Source organism: Tympanuchus pallidicinctus, unplaced genomic scaffold (genome assembly GCF_026119805.1).
Source record: "Tympanuchus pallidicinctus isolate F22 unplaced genomic scaffold, pur_lepc_1.0 scaffold15, whole genome shotgun sequence".
Lineage (NCBI taxonomy): Eukaryota > Metazoa > Chordata > Aves > Galliformes > Phasianidae > Tympanuchus > Tympanuchus pallidicinctus.
In genome coordinates this window covers 29291823-29311687 of record NW_026294669.1, presented here as the reverse complement: position 1 = coordinate 29311687, position 19865 = coordinate 29291823, and the positions used below count along the sequence as shown (strand labels likewise).

The 19865-nt window shown below is 42.7% G+C and overlaps 1 protein-coding gene across 3 annotated transcripts in view; it reads left to right on the top strand.

Annotated features, from left to right (window-relative positions):
• Positions 1-19336, top strand: part of GLS (glutaminase) — a 52029-nt gene extending 32693 nt beyond the window's left edge. For 2 of the 3 annotated variants that reach the window (XM_052675799.1, XM_052675798.1), the window contains 5 exons: positions 282-374; positions 14942-15003; positions 15496-15572; positions 15665-15728; positions 16041-19336. In XM_052675799.1, the coding sequence (XP_052531759.1) occupies positions 282-374; positions 14942-15003; positions 15496-15572; positions 15665-15728; positions 16041-16197 (453 nt within the window). In that variant the 3' untranslated portion in view covers positions 16198-19336. Of the gene's footprint in view, positions 1-281; positions 375-1208; positions 4348-14941; positions 15004-15495; positions 15573-15664; positions 15729-16040 lie in introns of those variants that run through there. The other variant, XM_052675800.1, reaches the window with a different exon arrangement.
• The last annotated feature ends 529 nt before the right edge of the window (positions 19337-19865 follow it).

Genomic DNA, 19865 nt, shown 5'->3' with positions numbered 1-19865 from the left:
GTGCAACTCATATCATTGCAATAAAAAAGATTTTGATGAAATGTAATTGTTTTGATTGTGTTCCAATCTTTAAAACGATCGTAAGCAGCTTTTGGAAAATAATCTGGCATACAAAAATATCTTCTACGTCAGATGAAGTTGTTGAGGTAGGCTAGGCAGTCCTGGCTTTGTCTCTTGAGAGCTGTGGATAGTCCTGTGTAAAGCACAAGTGCTAGTATTAGAGTATCATATGCATTGGACAGTTGTACATGGAGAATAATTTGTTGTTTCAATATTTGCAGGATCTGGTTTCTCTGTGCAATTTCCATAATTATGATAATTTGAGACACTTTGCGAAAAAGCTCGATCCTCGCCGCGAAGGTGGTGATCAGCGGGTAAGTTCAGATGTGTTTTTAGTGAGTATTGCTTGTAGCCATCAGATGAGACATGGAGAGTTCTTCTCTAAAGGCAAAACTGCTCAATGATGTGTATTTCCTCAGAGCTTTCAGATAAGCCAGTTAGTGTACATTTTTGGTGGACACGTACCTCGGTGGACCACACAATGACAGAGTTCTTTACCACAGAATTTTATATCAGATTTGTAGCTCTATCTCGTGCAATTCATTTCCTTGGCTAGAGTAAGGCTGTGGTATCTGATAAAAGTCACCAGCAGTTTCTGTTCTGATTTTAAAAAGAAAAAAAATGATCAGCAGGTGATGTTAGTCTTCCTGTTCTGTGTTGCAATGCAGGAGATGTATGTTGAGTATTGTTTTACAGTGATGTCTCTGAGTCCACATTGCTTGCTGAGAGCTGCACAGGCAATGAATGGAGGCCTCACGTTGCTGTACCCCAGTGCCTGTTACCAAAAGGAAGCAGTAGATGCAGTCTGGGAAAGAAGTGAATCTAATCCAGCTCTATGTACAAAAGATAAGAGCGTGAGGGTACTTGAGATAGGGAAAAGCTCGCTTTTAGTCCCGCTAATGTTTTAAGTTAGGCATGAAGCTTTCAATGGGAGAAGATAAAAGAATGGTTTGAAGTGCTTCTTGCACGCATACATCTGAAAAAATACCCAAAGAGGAAGTAGAATTATTTGTAACTGGAAAACAGAAAACAACAGTGTATGTGCGAAGAGGTGAAGAACTTGGGTCTGTTAGCAATGATTGCAAATTAGGATTTTTTTTTTTCCTTCAAACACACTAATAAATAATGTATGTTGCTTGAACAACTAGCATTCCTTTGGACCAATGGACTATGAGAATCTCCAGCAAGAACTTGCTTTAAAAGAAACAGTATGGAAAAAAGTGTCACCTGAATCAAACGAGGACATCTCCAGAACCATAGTGTATAGAATGGAAGGTCGGGGAGAGCAGAACTAAGTGAATGGGTTCTAGTTTCATTAAATACTACATTTAAAAAAGCCTCAAGCATCTCTAGATTCAACTTCAATCTGAGTATTGTTTGCCTGGTATTTTCATTTATATTATAAATTTTGTGTAAATTTGTATGCTATACCAAAAATGCTGTCAGAGTTCAAGGAGAAAAGCACACGTAAGCAACACAAACCAAACCTGTTAACTGACTTCTGTCTTTATTTAAGCACAATTACTTATTAAAAAAAAAATAGTAGATCTGAATGTTTTCAAAGATATACCTCTTGTGTATATCTGTGTATTTTTGTTTATATCTAAGAATTTTAAGTAAATTAATTGTGGAGCTAAGCAAGAGTTTAAGGTATGTCCTCTGATCAGGTTCAGCATATAAAGAATTTTAATGGAAATATAAAGTAAAATACTGTCAGTAAACTCATGAATCTCCAAATAACTGTATATTAAGTGGTTCTGAGTCACGTTATCACTTTATTTTAGTAAGAACTTGCAGTTTGCTCTGAGCAGAGATGGGTCCCTCTGATATGCCGTGCTAGCAAAAAGTACACTTTTTTTAATTTGACCTTCAGTCATAATTAATGCTAACATGTAAATAAAAGAGCAAAAACGGCTGGGGAGGACTGGGAGAGAGGGCAAAACAAAGCTTGCCTTGTTTGCAAGTTAACAAATGTGGCAGAAAGATTTCTCACCAAACTATTTTGAGTGTCTTGCTAGCTGCTTGTGCTGCCTCTTGGTAGTTATGACTCAGAAGTCTGCCTTAGTAATAATGCTGTGCTCCACCCCAGAGAGGAATGTAAGCAATCCTAGTTTTTGACTGGTCACCAGCCCAGCAGGGAGCAGGAAACGTGTTCAGAGTAAAGCATTTTTTGTTAGATATTCCAGCTGTTTACACTTAACTTATTTTTCAGCCGCTAATGTGTGTGCATGTTCATATATGGGATTAGAGGTAGCATTGACTCCTACATGAGCAAATGTTTATGAAGCTATTATTCATAGCTCCTTTTTAAAGTGTTAGCCAGTTGCTACCGATGTCAGCTTGTAGAGAATCAGGGCTTGCATTCTTCTGCAGGAAACTGCATCTCAATCTATGCAACACGATAATTTGAATTGTTTTGAGGACCATGTGCAAATGGTGTGTGCAGGCCTTAGGCAGTGCTGGACAGGGCACAGAGTTAATAAGCCCTGGACACTTAGCTGTTCTATGAGGTTCTGAATGATACTGAAAATCATAAGGAAAAGAAAACCAAATCGCCAACACAAACCTCTGTCTGTAAAATGTCATGCTTGCAAAGAATTTGATATATTTCCCCCCCCTCCTCCCCCTCCCAGGCACACCTCATGCAGGTGTTCCTGCTGTAAAACTGTAGGAAAACCTGTCTGAGTGGTGATACGGATATTCCTTCATCTATGTCCATTAAAGCTCCTTGAGGATTTCAAGAGGTGTAGTGTGATAGATGATTCCTTGTAACATCTCCAGCCCTTCTCCCTGCCCACTGCTCCCCTGTGTTGGTGATCTGAAACTCCAAAATGCACTCGTACATCAGTTTTGCATAAGGGGAGAGTTATGGTTTCCCTGTCCCTTTTTGTCTCATGTAGATGTCAGTCAAGGAAGATGCAGAAAGCAAAGCTTACTTTCTCTGAGAACACAAGCTGTTTTTAATGATGTTGTTTCGGTATTGTTTGTCTTGCATAAGCTTTTGAAATAATGCTAGTATTAAGCTCTGACCTAACCCAGAATGATCTTCCTCTAGCAGTACTTTGTAAAAGGACGAGTTTCCTGTGTTTGAAGCCTCTGAATTAAAATATTTAAGCAAAACAATACGGAGAGCCACTATTCAGTAAACATCAAGTCCTAGTGGATTGTGTGCACGTCAGTAATAAATTGCTGAATATTAGTTATTTTGTAATCTGTCACTGATGTTTGGCATAGGTTTGTCAGTGCTTACCTTGAAAATGAAGTGAGTCATGTAAAGGCCGAGTCTCGAGTTATAAAAATGTCTCATCTGTTTGAGGACTTGTCTGTTTAATAGCAGCTACAGAGACGTAACAAGGATTCAGAGTCTGCAAAACTGTGTGTTAGCCTGAAATATCCCTATTAGAAGGGGCTGGTAATGTGTCTGTGCTGCTAACTAGAAGTACTTTCAGTGATTATATGTTGCTGATGAAATTACTGATGTAATTAAAAAAGGATGTGTGATGCAGGATTTGCAGCTACTAAAAGTGCATTTGGAGATGGGAAATCCAAGTCTTTACCGTGTTTATGTGTGTAAATTGCATACCAAAGCTTGTGGTAGAGGCGAGTCCTGCTTGAAAAATTAAAAAAAAAAAAAAAAAAAAAAAAGCAAGGAGCTGAATTGATCTTCAGTATGAATCATATTTCAGGTACAGCTTGCACAGCCTTTACTTTAGACAGATCTGTATATTTTCTGGTTCCGTAATGCTTTTGAAGCCTGTCTCGGAATTGAAGCCAGCCTCAAGTTTGGAGGGGTTAAGAGGAGACTCCTTTGGACCAATTGTTCTGTAAGTTGCCTGCAATCTGGCCTGAGCTGTCCACAGGTGGCCCTTTCTAAGGGCAGCCTGCACAGAGAGTGAGCTGGGACCATAGTTAGATCTGCCCTAGCAGCTTGCCCACACCTCTACTGCTTGGAGAGTGGGCCTGAAAGAATGTGGTGGTAGAGGCTAGTTATTGAATGTTTGAAGTCTGCAACGGTTTTAGTGTTCACCTGTGCTACAGTAATAGCAATTCTTGATATTCAAGCATTTTAGCTGTTTGTTTGTTGTTTCCTTGTCAGCATCATTAACATTTCATTAGAAATGTAAATGCTTTTCAAGTTTTATTTTGGCATTTGTGTTGTACCCTTTGGCTCGGTTGTTAAGTTCCCTGTCTCATTTTCCATTTTTCATTTGCATTGTATGTTATTTATGTATCTCAATTTCTAGCATGCTTATTTTTGTATTGTTTAATAAATTTATTTTAAGCTGATTTTATTGTATTTTTTTTTTTTTTTTCCACTCAATGGAGAACAGGTCTGTTCAAACACGTTTTTGAGACTGAAGTGAGATAGTGAGCACTGCTCTAAAAAGAGCTGAAGTTCTGGAAAGGTAAATAGAGCAAGCAGATATAATTAGCCAATGAAAACCTTCCTGAGATTTTTCAGTTAAATCATTAGCTGACATGCTTATTTTTCTCTTTGGAAGTCAAACTCATAATAACAAAACCTCACTGTGACCTTGTTAATTAAAATAAGGTGCGGTAGGATTAAGAGTGTGTGGTTTTGAAGATATTGAGTTGCTTGGAAAATAGGCAGTTAATGGTGCCAGTGCCAGAGCAGTAACTGTTGATATCGAGCATCAAGAAGTAAAAAACAGAACTTGTAATATATCATACGCCAAAAGGAAGGTGGTAGGTGTGTTTTGAATGTAGATGATTCTGAGATGAGACTTTTTTTCCATAGAGGAATCCCCGTGATGGAGATGGCCATAGTTATTCATCAAGCTTTCCTGTACGTGGGCTTATAAACAGCAGTTCTTTGTACTGCGTTTTTAAAAATAAGCTGGATCTTCATTGTACATTAAAAAAGAAAAATTATTGTCAAAAAATCATGAAGACAAGCAGTAGGTACAAAGAGACCTGCAGGTGACTTACTCTACACTTTTCTTGTCTATTACAATTTGCCTTACATTGTGCTTGTTTTGTCAAACAACCCGTGGGTGGGAGGATGAATAAAAGGGAATGGAATGGAAAGATGAGTGGGGGGGGAGGAGGGCAGAGGGAGAGGAACAAAAGTTTGGTTCTTCAATTGTTTGTCCATGTTAGTTGTTTCTCATGGTTGTGATACGTGTCACTGATGAACAAGCTAAGTAGTGCATTGAGTTTCAGCATTATGTATGTTATGTTTTAGTATCCTAAGCATGGTTTGTAGGGTTTGACGGATGCGATGGGTAACGTACAGTCCCATTTTGTTTCAGGATCTTAATTCCTTGTATGTTCATTGTTTGTGCCAGTCCCAATTATTGCATTACCTACTGAGAGTCCAGTCTATTTCCCATTTGCTCCTTTCAGAGATTACTGAGTAGGGCTTGTTTCCCTTTGCTTTTTGTGTAAGACGATGGTGATTTTATTGCTTTATGCAGACTCCTGATGTCACTCAAATGCTTACCATGTTCAAGTTTCTGGTCTTCAGCATCGCAGCTCTGCATGTAGTTCAATTATTTCTGGAAATAGGCATGTGCCTTTTTCTGTGCACGGCAAGCCTTGCATAACAGTTACATCTGAAGCTACAGTTTTAAGTTCTAAAATAGGATTTGGGCTGGCAGAAGCGATGGTGCCAAGTTCAGCACCAGTTGAAATGCTTCAAGGTGTAACTAGGCAGTGAAGCCAAGGCAGAGGCATGACGTATGGTAAGGATGCTGCAGTTAAATGGTTCATGCAACGTTTTTGAAATGGATCAAGAGCTATGTTTAAATGTTGGCAGAATAACAGAGACTTTGTCACTTCAGCACTAAACCTGATGAAATTGAGGTGAGCGAAGGGCAAGGGGTGAAGGAAAGTCTTCATAACATTCTACCCTCAAACATGTCTCAGCCAGCTGCACTTTGGGTGTATTTCATTTATGCACAGGATGTGCAGCAAAGCGTATTTGTTTTAAGGTAATACATGCCATTCTAAATGCTGCTCTGCCCTGATGACGTAGCTGGTATGCAGCCAGTGCCTTCTGTAGATGTTTTCCTGATAGCAGCTATGCCTGCAGAAGTTGTCTTCTGTCTATCATCTTTGCAGATTTCTTCTAACCTCTGTATCTGGTCAGCAAGGGCAGGTCTTGTCAGGTTAAGTAGCACTGTTACTTAGTGAATTATAGACAGTTGGTAGCAATTCTCCTAGTAGAGATCAGTGTAAGATAATTTCATGGTTATTTGGTCAGGCTTGGCATAGACCAGGTGTATCGGTATGTTCTTGTGTTTACATTCCTGTGAACCTCTTCTTTGGTTTCCAACATTGTGTTTTTTCAGGGCAATTGCTTTAGTTAGATTCTCCCATGTACGTTTCTTGAATATTCTGAAAATAGCGAGTCCGGAAAAGTAATTGCTTTGATACAGGATCACAAGCAGCTGTTATTTTCAGAACTGGTTTTTCTTTGGCAGATTCCTTCATTGCAGAGTGCTATCAAGAGGGCTATTCACTTGTATTGTCAAACACCTGGTATGCAGAACTGAAAGTATTCACGTGTACTTGTGCACACCATGAGTTGTGAGTTCATCTTTAAATGCTGTCGTTTCCTAAATCAGGATAATTATACTAATACGTATATGGTACACTTAGATATAAGGCCATTATAGGCCAGTACTATAACACTGGAAGTGATTTAAGACTTTAATTCATTAATTTTTCTGGTAAAACATAGCAGGCCAAATGCAAGCTCATAAATACGTTATTTGCCGAGGGACAGTGTGTTACTTTTAGGATCACTTGTGATCGTAGTAATTACTAACAAAACAATGAGTTGTGAGCACAGAGCTGAGTGATAGGAAGAGATAATGTTGCTTGCTTCCTGTTGATGTGATTCACTTACTCAACTTTTTCCTTGAGGCAGGCAACTTTATTGTTTGTCCAGGAATTACTCATTTAACATGAACATGCATTTTTTGAACTGGTAGGCATGGCTTTGGTTCTAAGTGCAGCTATGGCTTTCAGCATAATAAGTGCATTTCACACTTCTTAAAGGATCTCTGTTTTAACCTTTGCGAGCACGTAATTGTTCAAGGACAACTGCTTAATATGTAGTTTTGGTCTGAGAATAAACTGAACAGTTGAGTAGATTTTACCTAATAAGCTGATGGGCAACGGTGATTGTTCCCAATAGTGATTGAGTTGAAAGCATAGAGGTGAAAGATCACTTCAAGGTAATGAATGCTACCAGACCAAGAAGAAAGAAGATAATGAGAGAAATAACCGGAAATTAAATAAGCTTTTTTAGGAACCTGTTACTGATGGTTCAGAAGCAATCTTTCCAAGAAGAGTGGAGTGCAGACTTGTGGTAAGGATGTCCCTGCTCTGACGTCAGCCTGCAGGTTGGTGTCCATCTCATGCATGTCAAGTTTGGCTGAATGCCTTCATTCTCTTTATTTTTGGAATAATTCTAGTTCCAGATCTTGTAGTTCAGAGTTAAACTTGATCAATAAATTGCAGAGGACCTGCCAGCAGCAAAGCAGGAGCATTGCTCTGCCCACAGCACAGCTATTAGTTGTGGTCAGTAGGTCCTTGAAAGGGCAGACACTCTTTTGTCCTGTCTGCTTAATCAGCTAGTGTCACTAAAGCCCTGATCAGCACTTGCTTTATTCGTTTGGCTGTTGTTTATTCCAGTCCTTCGGTCCCAAAGTTTGCAGTGTTAGTAATGTCTGTATCCTCTACTTGAAAGGCTCTTGTTTTTGCTCCTGCATTCAGTCAGCTCATCAGCGTTCATTCTGCTTGCTGAGATTTCTGTGTATGTTTTGTATGCTTTTTACTGCAGAAGTGTTTGCAGTGGATGTTCTGTAGAAGGGCTGAAAAGGGACTACAAAAATTCGTGTCGTGATCAGATGACCTTAAGGATTCCTACAATTGTATTTTGAAAGATGCATTATTTTACCCTTTGGGTATTTCCAATCATCATAATTTCATTGGTGCTTAAAAATCTCATGACCTCAGAGGAAATAGAAATCTTTGAGAGGGTCATTTTTTTTTTCCTCCATTATAACTGGGGAGCTTTGAGCATGGCAGAAGATTCAAGTATACCTACCCAAAAGACTGATGGCGACTGCGTGTCTGCCTGAAACTGAGCCTTTGCCTGAGCTTTGTCTTCTGACTTGAACGTTGAAAGTCTGTATGCCTCTTCATGCCTTAAACCTTTCACTTGATCTGGTAAAAACTTTGTGTACATGTTTGGCTCGTTCATCCTTTGTCACTCCGCTCATTGCAAACAACCCAGCAGCACCGTCTCGCCTCACAAGGGCAGCAGTGAGGTTGGGTTTTCTGTTACTCCTCTTGTTGAGCCACAATTCTCTGAATTGCCTGTTTTGTTACATTTTTTCTGATTTGGTTTTTGCTTATTAGGTCTCTAGAATTTCTGGTTTCTGTTGCTATTTGAGTTTATGAATGGTGGGTTTTTTTAATTAGCTGTTGGGATGTGGAACCAATCAACCTGTGCTCTTAAGTCCAGTGGGAGATGATGACATTTTTTTGCTTTAGGTTTTGAGAGTTTTGTCAGTGATAATGCTTAATTCTGTTGTTTCCAAAATGGAAAGTGTGGATTCATTAATAGCAGAAGAACTGGGAAGTAGGCATTGGGACTGAACATGACCAGCTTTGTCATAATCTAGTGAAGACAGTTTTTATATTCTACTTTCTCCCAGTACTCTTCCCTTTCAAAACCAATATAGTTTCCCCCAAAACAAAGCTCATAGATACTGAAAAGCATAAGACCTGAGTAGCACTTGAGATAAGCTGCTGTTCTACCATACTTCAGTATTTACCCAGGCACGGGGAGGGAAGCTCCTGCTGCATTGTCATGTAAGCACTGATGCAGGGGGACTCTGTTCATCACTCCTGTCACTGTTGAAAACTTTAGGATCATCCTTGAGCTGTTTGGTGGTAACAATTAGGGCAATATTGGCTATATTTATCCTACTGTTTACTGTTAATATTCTGCTCCATGGTTGCATGATAGGATTCGTATAGCCTTCTTTGCAGGAGTTACCCTTCGGCTAGAGGTGGTTCTGCTCCTGGGATCTTCTAACCCAGTACTGATGAAACACCCTTTGAAGCAGTTCTTTCATGGCGATTTCATCAGCTAGAAGGGTGAAGCAGAGACAGTGGTGCCCTGTCTTCCCCAGCCCTCCTGCTGCCATGCTTTGTGCCCCCACTCTAATGATGGAGCAGCAAGGGGAGGCTGCCCTGTGCACCCAGCACATTCTTGTCGCTCCGTTTCCTGTTCTTGAGAAAACTGAGTGATGCCCTGCGTGGTGTGGAGGGGATTCAATTCACCTTCTATTTGTACGGCTCGCTCTAACTGTGGAGCTCCCGTTCTGGAGTCAGCACTGGGGAAGGCTGGCTTTTTCTGCTCTTGCAGTTTGGGGCATTGCAGTGGGGAGCCAAGGAGCGGTGCTGGCAGAGCAGCCCAGTGAGGGGCATGCCTCAGCAGAGCAGTAGGGGGGCAGTGTTCTTCCTGAGAGCTTCACTGAAGGTAAGTGGATGTTTCACTTAACCTAGCAAGTGCTTTGGTTTGATTAAATGTAACTCTTAATTCATTTTAAATAGTCTTATTTGGGCACATATCAGTTTGCTAGTACTTATCAGTAGCCTTAATAGAGCTAATCAAGAACTGGTAATAAATGTGCAAACTAGTGCAGTAACAGCTCAGAAAAGCCAGCTGAACAGACAGGTTTGGTATTGTGCTGGTTTGTGGCAAGTCTCATTTTTAGGTGCTTTTCAATATCTAGATTATATGAAAGCCTGGGGAAGAAAAGACTTCAACAGAGATGGGCCAAAAAGAAAAAAAAACAAAAAACCAAAAACCTGTAAAATACCACGCTGATGTGCATTTGCATCTTTTTGTGCCTTTGTACTTCTGCCCTTTTTGACCTCCCTTGGGGGGTTGATCCATAGGAAGTGTGAATGGCAGAAACTCACTTGAAACCAGTGGGTGAGTGGGTAGAGATGAAGGAGGGAGGCATGTCTCTGCTCAGCCTTCTTCTCCGGGTGGGCTGCTCATCTGCACCTTCAGCCTAAGGCTTTTCCAGTGGCTGTTTTAGCTTGAAGGAATGAGTTAAAAGGTTGGTTTTTTTTGTTTGTTTTGTTTTGTTTTTGTTTTTTTTCTGGAGTCAAGAGAAGTCTTTAAGGTATGCTCTTGGTTTGCTTTAGTGTTTCTTACACTGAACTGCACGCACAACATCTGCAGCAGGTACTGAGGCTGAGCTGCCTGCTGGCCTGTTTCTATCTGAGCACTGCTGTGTGAATTGAGCCCGATCAAAACTTCATCAGGCTCCTAAAGAAGCAATGCCAGTGTCTACTTGCCTGTATGAAAGCGTAAAAGTCAGAAGGAGAAAATTACCAGTTTTACTCAAACAGATTGATTTTTAATTCAAGCTGTTTTAGAAGCTGAATTGCAATAAGAAAACATTTCAAAGTGTAATATATGTATTCTCTTTTTCTCTTTTTTTTTTTTGTTACCAGCTTGATAGACAATTTACAAATAACTGACTTTCAGGCTGGTGTGGATACTGCTGCTGAGTTAGCAGCCATCAGCAAACAGCAGCACCTGTCTGAGCCCTGGCACGAGGGCTGCCTGTGGCACCGTGTGTGTTTGCCTGTGGGAGCTGCCTGGCTCAGTTAATTACAGGTGCTTGTTTTCTAAGCTCAGTTTCTAAACACAGTGAACTCAGTGGGTGATGGTGGTGCAGGCAGTGGTTCAGGCTGGCTCCACTTGGGAAGCTCTGAAAACCTCCTCCCTAGGGAAAGCTACTGGGCAGCTTGGGCTCTGACTCCTGGAGTCAGGGCAGTGTGCACCATCTAGAGGGAGAGCTGATGCCTGAGGTGGGATGGGAGAGGAAAACAGGCCACCTTGTTTTCCTGTGCTAAACTTGCAAAACACTGAAGAGTAAATATTTGCAGGTTCTATTTTAGTGCTTTTTTTTTTTTTGCTTTTTTTTTTTTTTTTTTTTCAAATGAGGTCAGAAAGCAAGGATCAGTAATGCATAAAATAGTCAGAAGTGTGGGTGGGTGGAGTGCTGGAGAATGTTATGGAATAGCTGGCCTTGTTTGTAACTTCAGGTATTTGTGTGGGTAACGTGAAAGTGTATGCAGTAATTGGCTTGTGTATCTTGCTACTATTTATATTGTAATGGAACAAATACTTTCCCCAGGAATTACAATTTTCTGCTTTTTCAGTCTACAGAAGTGCTTCTGACAGACCTGCCCGGGGTGGGATATTTGTTTGTGGCTTAGTCTTAATTTTTACTTCTAAAAACTGACTTCTTACCATTTGGTAATACTCTTTATTTCAGGGGAAACAATGCAGAAGCTCAGCTGTTGGCTTTGTTTGGGTTTTCTTTTCCTACAGACTACAGCTTAACTCCTATCAGAGAGTGGTATATTCAACTAAAAGCATGCTTGTCCTTTAGACTTGACTGGGGATTTTCCACACGGGCTCTGCAGATCTGTCCCCAGAGGTCAGATTCCAGCTTACTGTAAATGAGTTGCAGCTGTGAAAACTCTTAAAATGAGCAGCCCTGTCTGCTGTCCTTAGGGTGAGTGTGCAGGGAGGGCATTCCTCTGACGCATCTCCGCTTGTTGGCTTTCAAAGCTGAAGCTTCAGAATCAGCTGGGGGCCGTTTCTGGCTGCCAGTGAGAAGCCATGTCTACAGGGAGGAGTGCAACCCCAGGCTGTGGCACGGCTGTGTTGCAGTTCAATGCGGAACCTGGGTGAGCAAAGCGTTCTCATGTGCTCCAGTTTCACTTCTGCTGTGTTTCTTACAGTTCGGAGGTGATGTTGTATTTTGGGTATCAGGAGTGTTTTGCCGTAGATAAATAAGCACTGAGAGCCATCAGCTCCCAAGAGGGCAGCCTGGCTTGCTCTGCATGCTGGATACCCCTCGGGGTGGGATCAGCTTTAGGAGAAGCAGCAAAGTGCTGACGGCACTGAGCCCAGCTCCTCTTGGTTCTGGAGTCTGTGTGACTTTGGCTCACATGAGCTCTTGGCTTCACGTGTCAGTTTGAAGGCTGGGACAGCAGGCCGGTGCTCAGCAGGCTGGGCTTTCCCCAGCACGAGGCGTTAATCCGTAGCTTAAGATCTATTTTTTGAAGCAGATGGCTGAGCCGGTGCTGAGCAGCTTAGTGCTGCTGGGTGCTGCCTGGTGAAGGGCCCTGGGCACGCTCCGAGCTGGAGACCTTTCCTTTCCCCATTGGCAGCTCTGCACGGTGCTCACTTGGATGGGGGTAACTCTGCCTGGTGGGGTGGGAAGTGTTGGGGCCTCCTCCAGATGGGCCTGACCTTTGCCATGTCTGTGCTGAACACAGCCAGGAGGAGCACGAGGAACGGATGGCTGCTTGTCTGCCTGTGCTGCCTGTTTCCAGCTTTGTTCCAGCACGTGCTGTTAGCTTGTGCAATCTGGTGCTTAATGGAGTTAGGGCATGGTGCTTGAAGACCTGCATCCAGAGAACCTTTTATCACAGTATTTTGAGTGTCTTTCTCAAAGCCTAAGCTGTGACGTATTCCTGAACAGCTTCTAAGGGCCTCCACAAGGCAGGAAGCAGGCTGGTTGGCCATGCTGTGCAGCTGTACCAGCACCAGTTTGCACTGCTGAACTGCATTGGGTTCCTCAGCACTGCAGCCAGCAGTCAGGCTGGGACCAGCAGTCAGGCTGGGACCAGCAGTCAGGCTGGGACCAGCAGTCAGGCTGGGACCAGCAGTCAGGCTGGGACCAGCAGTCAGGCTGGGACCAGCAGTCAGGCTGGGACCAGCAGTCAGGCTGGGACCAGCAGTCAGGCTGGGACCAGCAGTCAGGCTGGGACCAGCAGTCAGGCTGGGACCAGCAGTCAGGCTGGGACGGCCGGCGGTGCTGTCACAGAGATCCTGGGTGAGGTGCTCTCAGGCACCACAGGAAATTGAAGTCCAGATTGAGTGACCTTTTTAGCAAAGAGCTCATGGAATTAATCCAGCTCTGAGCTAAAGTAATATTTTCTAAAGGATTTGTTGTGCCCTCAGGGGCAGCTGCCAAGCTGGGCCTCTGGCTGCACGGCTGTGTCAGAACAGCAGCAAGGATGGGTGGCAGGGCTGCAGTGTGGATGGAGCCTGTCTGCCTGCAGTGAGTGCTTCTTGCCTCGGCCTCGAACGGGGTTCTCTGCTAACTGCCCTGAGAGGGAAGCTGATGAAGAGTGGCTGCCCCATCTGGGTTGGGTTTGGGGCAAAGCTCAGCCAGGAAGCACTGCTTCTTCATCAGATTTGTTCGTTTGGTACGCTGAGAAAGTTTTACAAACTAACAAATCGTTGTGACCTTCCCTGAACTGTTTTGCCAATGTGTTTGCAGCAAAATCTGGGAGGGCAGCGTATGTGCTGCCCTGGGCACATGCTCCCCGAAGCCCCTGTGTGCTGTGGTGTGCTTCAGTGCAGAGCCGTGCCGTGTCCTCAAAGCTTTTGGCACAATCACCTGTAAGGTGCTTCAGTGGCTGCAATAGGAGTAGATTTGTTGTTCTCATGCCCAGGTTTCCTGTCAGAGCCGTATCTCACTTGCAGCATGCTCTGGGAGTTACTTTTTCCCCTTTTGGCCCCTGGCTTTATCTGAGGTCTCTGTACCAGTAGTGCAGCTTCCTGTCTCACAATGCTTCCTTCCTTTAGCTTCACCTTGGTGTGGTTGTTCAGACCCAACAGCTATGCTTTTCCTCTCCTCTCGTGCTTCTCACATGCTCATTGCAGAGCTGGTGGTTACAGGGACCTTGGAGGTCACTTGGCCAACTCTGCCTGAATCAGCCAGCACCACACGGAGCGGTGAAAACGCACCCTTGTTCTTGCAGAAACCTGGGGCAGATCTGTTTTTGGGCACTGATGTATTTAATCTTTCTTTCTGTGCAAGGCCAGTGCAGGGCCAGCTCTCTGCTCTGCTACTTGGCACTCAAGGCTGCTAGCAGCAGTTTCATAGACTCCGTTCAAAAAGTTTTCTGGAAAACAGTGGAATGGTGCCTAGAGCTGCCAGTGTCTTTTTATGAAAAAGACCCATGTGGTGGTGCTTAAAACCATCTATCTCATCGTTTTTGTCTTCTATTAAAACTTGCTGAGTTATTGTGGCCAGGATGTGTTGAAGTACATATTTGAGAGGGGGTTTGTAACCTAATGACAACATTTCTTACTGGGGGATTTAGGACAGCGGAGAAAAGGATGATCTGTCTGAGCCTTCACTGATGTCGTTGGATCTGAAGAGAACCTGCCTCTGTCTGCCTCCAAACCTCACTGTTCTGCCAACAATTCATTGTGACACAGTTGGTTGCGACTGTTTGTCTTACAGAGAGACTTTCTTCGGATATACGCAAACAACATCTGTGATGTAAAGCACAACTACGATCACCTCTGCTCTTCTGCCTGCAGAGATCTCTCTTAATGCTTGGAGTCTGCTCTAAAGCTCTTACTTTCCCAGAGCAGCTTGTCCTGAGAGGTGCCTATGGTTTGTGGAGTGTGCCAAGCAATGCCCTCCATCGCTCAGCACTTAATATGAAAAGGCAGTGCAAGAGAAACATGGTTTGTCCATTGAGCAAGGGTCCTTTTTCTTTTTTTTTAGCAGAATAGTACATGAATGCACATTTTATGGTTCTTTTCCTATCCTTGTGACATCAACCTTGGAAAGATGGGCACAGAACTGCTATTAGTGAGGCAAGCTGGAACGAGTTTGAGAATTTTCATGCTGTCCTGCAGAGTGTGGCCAGGGAAGGGAATAAAATCAACCGCTTCATAAGCATTGGAGCAGTGAGACCACACTGACTGTTCTTGGGTTTTCCATTTATTTTCTCTTTAAAGGAAGAAGCAAAATAAACCAGGCTTCATCTTTCTTTGTAGGTGAAGTCAGTGATAAATCTGCTGTTTGCCGCCTACACGGGGGATGTGTCTGCGCTCCGGAGGTAAAAATCTGCGTGGGGCTGAGAACAGGAGAGCTGCTAGTTTGGGGGCTGCCCTTGTTTGCTTCTAAATGTACTCTGTGTTGGTGTTGAGGATGTCGAGGCTGTACTGGAGATGGAATGTGTTCTATACATGCCCCCCTAATCATTGCATTTTAACTTCTGTTTGGCTGAACGCACTTGAAAGTTTAGACATTATACCAATGTGTAGAAGGAGAAGTATAAGGATGCATAGACTGTTAGAACCCCCTCCCTCCCCCCCAAAGTGCTTTATTTTTTTTTCTTATAACAGCTAAGGGTTTAGCTTTCTTCCTAATCTCTATCCTATTTTTGAAGCCAAGGCAGTAAGGGCCCCCTTCCTTACCACTTGTTGCCATTTATATCTTTCTTGCAACTGATGTGTCATCGTTCTAGCAGAGTGGTATTGTTCCCTCCTAGTTTTGTAACTCATTTTAATTATATAAGGCTTTTCTTTACAATCAATTCCTTTTTTAGATTTGCTCTGTCAGGGATGGATATGGAACAGAGAGACTATGACTCACGAACAGCGTTGCACGTAGCAGCTGCAGAAGGTAATGTCTCACTGTGTGTAACTTGCTGTCTCCTATTTTACATCTATGTAGCTGCATGTTAACTTATACACACTCCCAATTCTGTCTCACAGGACATGTGGATGTCGTTAAGTTCCTGCTGGAGGCCTGCAAAGTGAATCCCTTCCCCAAAGACAGGTGCGTGGTTTTAGTGCTGGTCTCCACTGGGAGGAGGCGAGGCTGCCATGCATGGAGTTGAGGTAGAGAGGCAGAAGGAACTGCTGTCCTGCTGGCAAATCCTGGTGCTCTGAGCAAACACGAGTGAAGGGTGGGGAAGCCATTAAAAAACATTACTTAAAAGGTTAAGTTCAGCTTACCAAGTATTTGCCTAGTTAGTGGGCTTAGAGTGTTTTGTGTGCTGTTACTGGAGTATGTACAGAATGAGAGTTGTGCTGCTTTTAGCCCCGTGCTTGCATGCTGATCCTAGAAATACTGTCTTCTTCCCCGTAGATGGAATAACACTCCAATGGATGAAGCTTTACATTTTGGACACCACGATGTGTTTAAAATTCTCCAAGAGTATCAGGTCCAATACACACCATCAGAGGATTCCAATAATGGCAAGGAGAACCGAACGGTTCATAAAAACCTGGATGGCTTACTATAATCATTCTCAGCTAGATCCTAAGAATCCAATCAGTTACCTATTTAATTGTGGTATACTTAAGTAACAAAGAGCGTGTGTGTTTCTATCTGATAGTGGTATATATTTTACAGAAGTCTCTGTTACTTCAGTGTTATGTTACAGGAGTTTCTATACGCACAGGACAAATCCAATCTCTCTCAAAACGAAAAGAAAAACAAAACCAACTAAGAATCTCCCTCCATAATGTGAGCAATATTACCTCATGCTGCATATAATTGATGTATACAAATATTTAGCTGTTGTTGGCTTTACTGTGCACTACTTTAATTTATTTTTTGTGTTGGATGTGAACTCTGGTGTGTGGTCAGGAATTTCTTTTTGCTCAGTTTTTGTTTCTACAGCCCTCTGTTTGCAGTATGGCCGAGATGAGCCGGAGTACAGGTGGGAGCAGCAGTGAGGTTTTCGAAAGCTGAGGATGCTGATGTAGATGTAGGCAGGGTGTGTTAGGTAAGGATCTGCACTCACTTCTTAAAAAACAAAGAAGATTCCATGCAAGCTTGTTTACATTCTGTAAATCTCAAAAGAGTATATAGGTGACAGTTGTCAAAGGTCTTAGGCTTGTTTTTAGAGGTAGTCTCATTATGGCATCTGTTTTAAGGTTTGTTTGACCAAATGGCACAGAGGAGGGGGGAACGTGATTTGTAACATCTACCAGTGTTTAGGTTTTTTTTTTGTTGTGTTGCTTTAGCATTTCTTTCAGTTCCCCTTGTCTTTCCTCCCTCCTCTCTCCATGTTCAGCTGCTAAGGTCCTTCCCCGTGGCTGGGGAAAGCGGATGCTTCCACTCTATGCAGTCGTGTTCCTTGCAGGTATATTTGCACTTGGGTAAGCCTTGACAAGCTGCAAGACTCTGCTTTGGGCTGATGTTTTTTGTTCTTGGCAGTTGCATCAGGAACCAGGGAGGGGAATGCAGGCACGTGAAAGGCAAAACACTAAACCAAATACTACATGTAAATCTGACTACATTTAGGCTTGTATGAGGAACACAGATGGAGTGAAACAGCTTTAAGGAGCACAGAGCCAATCTAAGCATGAGCGGAGCAGGAGATAAGCCAGATTTTGGGAACGTTCTCTTCTTGCACTGCCATCCATCAAGAATTGGGATGTCAGTGGGGTTATGCTGGTGTAGGATAGGTGCTCAGCAACAGGAGTGCAATTAGGCGATGTCTTGGAGCAGTGGCGCTTCTTGTCTTACTGCAGAAGCAGCTTAGCACATGCTCTGGCATGGGAAATGTAGATGCAGATATTTTGTTGTTTGCAGAACTGTGATGTTCCCTATCCCACGTGCAATTGTTTTTACCAATGCTGTGCTGTGGTTTAGAAACCTCAGATGATCAGGGATTCCAAGTTAAGAGCCTTGCTTTCACAAGACTCCGCAGTTGTTGGACGGAGGTGGATTTTAAAGGAGAGTCGGTGTGGCACATGGAAATCATGTTTAAGAATAGCACAAACAGCAGGCTTTATGCTGGCACAAAACACAAAGCATCAGTAGATCTTGAAGTTCAAACTTTGCATGTGGGCACCAAAATCCTCCAGAATCGATGCACAGATTCTTTCTAGAGTGGGCCAAGCACTTTATGAAGATGATCCGAAACGCATTATCTTTCTTTTGCAAATCAGAAGCATTGAGAGAAGTGCATTCTCCAGAATGACCCAGAAGGTCATAACAGCTGAGAAGAAATCCTCTTGAGATCCTGTACAGTTCTCTACTCGATATGCCATACTGCCTCCCACAGGGAGGAAAAATCAAATGGAAAAGTGCTTGATACTCATCACAAGCAGTGGCTGTCCTCATGCTGATGAAATCCTGGATGAATCTGAATGTCTAAAGCCCTGAAATCACCTTTCTGCACTGGCTGGCATGGTTTTGCATGGTTATCAAACACTTTTTCTGAAGAATCTTACTGATATTAAGCTGCAGTGCTTTTTGTTCTTTTCTTCCTGAAGATCAGCTATTTTTCTGAAGGCTTTCAAACATCATCTAACCCATTCTCTTCACAACCTGTGTCACAGCCACCTTAGTTTTAGTTGAGAACTGAATCCAACGGCCTTTGGCTCTTTATTGAGCCAGTGACACTGGTCACTGAATAGCTCAAGGCCTCTTCTCTGCTGCACCCTACGCTAAGTTTCAGCTCGTTTTCTCTGGCAACACATTTATTAAGTCAAGCATAGTGGTGTGAAGTCTTTCACATGGGCTCTAGTATCCAGTATCTTGGTGATAGTCTGACTTCTTCCATTTTTCTATGAGAACATATCCTTCAGCTTCTCAGAAAAATACCTGATTTCACTGTATTTAACTGAAACTTGCATTGCTCAAACAGGCACTTCCAAAAGGTAGGCTTATTATATAGTACACGTATATACAAACCTCCCCAAAGCAGCATTTTAACTGAATTAACTTAAAAACTCACAGCTGTCCCTATACTTAATGCTTTCTAGATCCTACAGAGTGCTTTTAGCCAGTCTTAGCTTCAAGTGCATTTCTGCTGGATAGTTTTAGTATTTTCTCATTGTGAGAAGATGCGTTATTTTGTAACGTCCGATTAAGCAAAGCAGCTCTTTAGACATGGCATTATTTATAAATATATGCAGTATATTGGTTTGGCTGTTCATCATCTATGACACTGACACGTAGGTTTTAACGTGAATAGCTTTTGGTTATCTTTTCCAGTGCTGACTTCCTTATGCTCCAAAGAAGATTCCCTCACACCTTTGTTTTGTCACGTTTCTTCTGTACCACAAACTGAATTCAGCTAACTTAATGCTTTGTACTCAGAAATACTGTGATAGTCTTAGCATTAATTAGCCAACCTTTGTGAACAAAATGTATTGTACCGGATTTTTGTTTTGCTTCAGAGCTGGACTATCAGTGACTGTACTTATTGGCAGTGTACTTCTGGACATTGTAACTGACTGGGCTGATCTTGACTTCTGGATTCTGTCTTGTGGGGAACAGACAGTGATGAATGTATTTCTAGCAGTTTCCCATGAATGAATCTAAACTTGAGCTGTACTGGTTCTGAAAATGAAAGCTATTTATTTTAAGAAATAAAATCCAGATAGTGTTGCTTTTTACAGCATAATAAATGGAAATACCAAGAAGCTGGTGGTGGGTTTTTATTGGTTTTCTGTGCGACTGCATCGAGATGCAAACCTTCTGTCCTAAAAAACCTAATCTGCTCTCTTCTGTTGTGCAACCAAGTGAGCTGATGAAGTCTATGTGTAGAGGGCTGTGTCATTTCACTTGCTGTGTCCGTTAATGCTGCAATTCTGACGTGGATTGGCCGTGTGCCCTCAACAGCTCCATCCTTCTCTCGCCTACTCTTCCATCCCTCATCTCAACAGTTTCTTTTCTTTTAGTTGTCTTCTGGCTGTGTAAAATGTGAAAGCCTGAGCCAAGAGGTTGTATCGCCCGATGGCCGCAGAGCAAGGCGAGGCACCAGTGGGGTCAGCTTGATGGCCCACGAAGGTTAGTGGTAGGCCAATTATTTTATAGCTTAAATCAGAAATCCAAGCAGAATCTACTGAAGTTGGTTTGAAGAAAAAAAAATTGACAGCCATTGTTCTGAGAACTCTAATGCAGACTGACCTGTAGCAATGCATTACATTGAAAGCACATACGTTGCTTTAA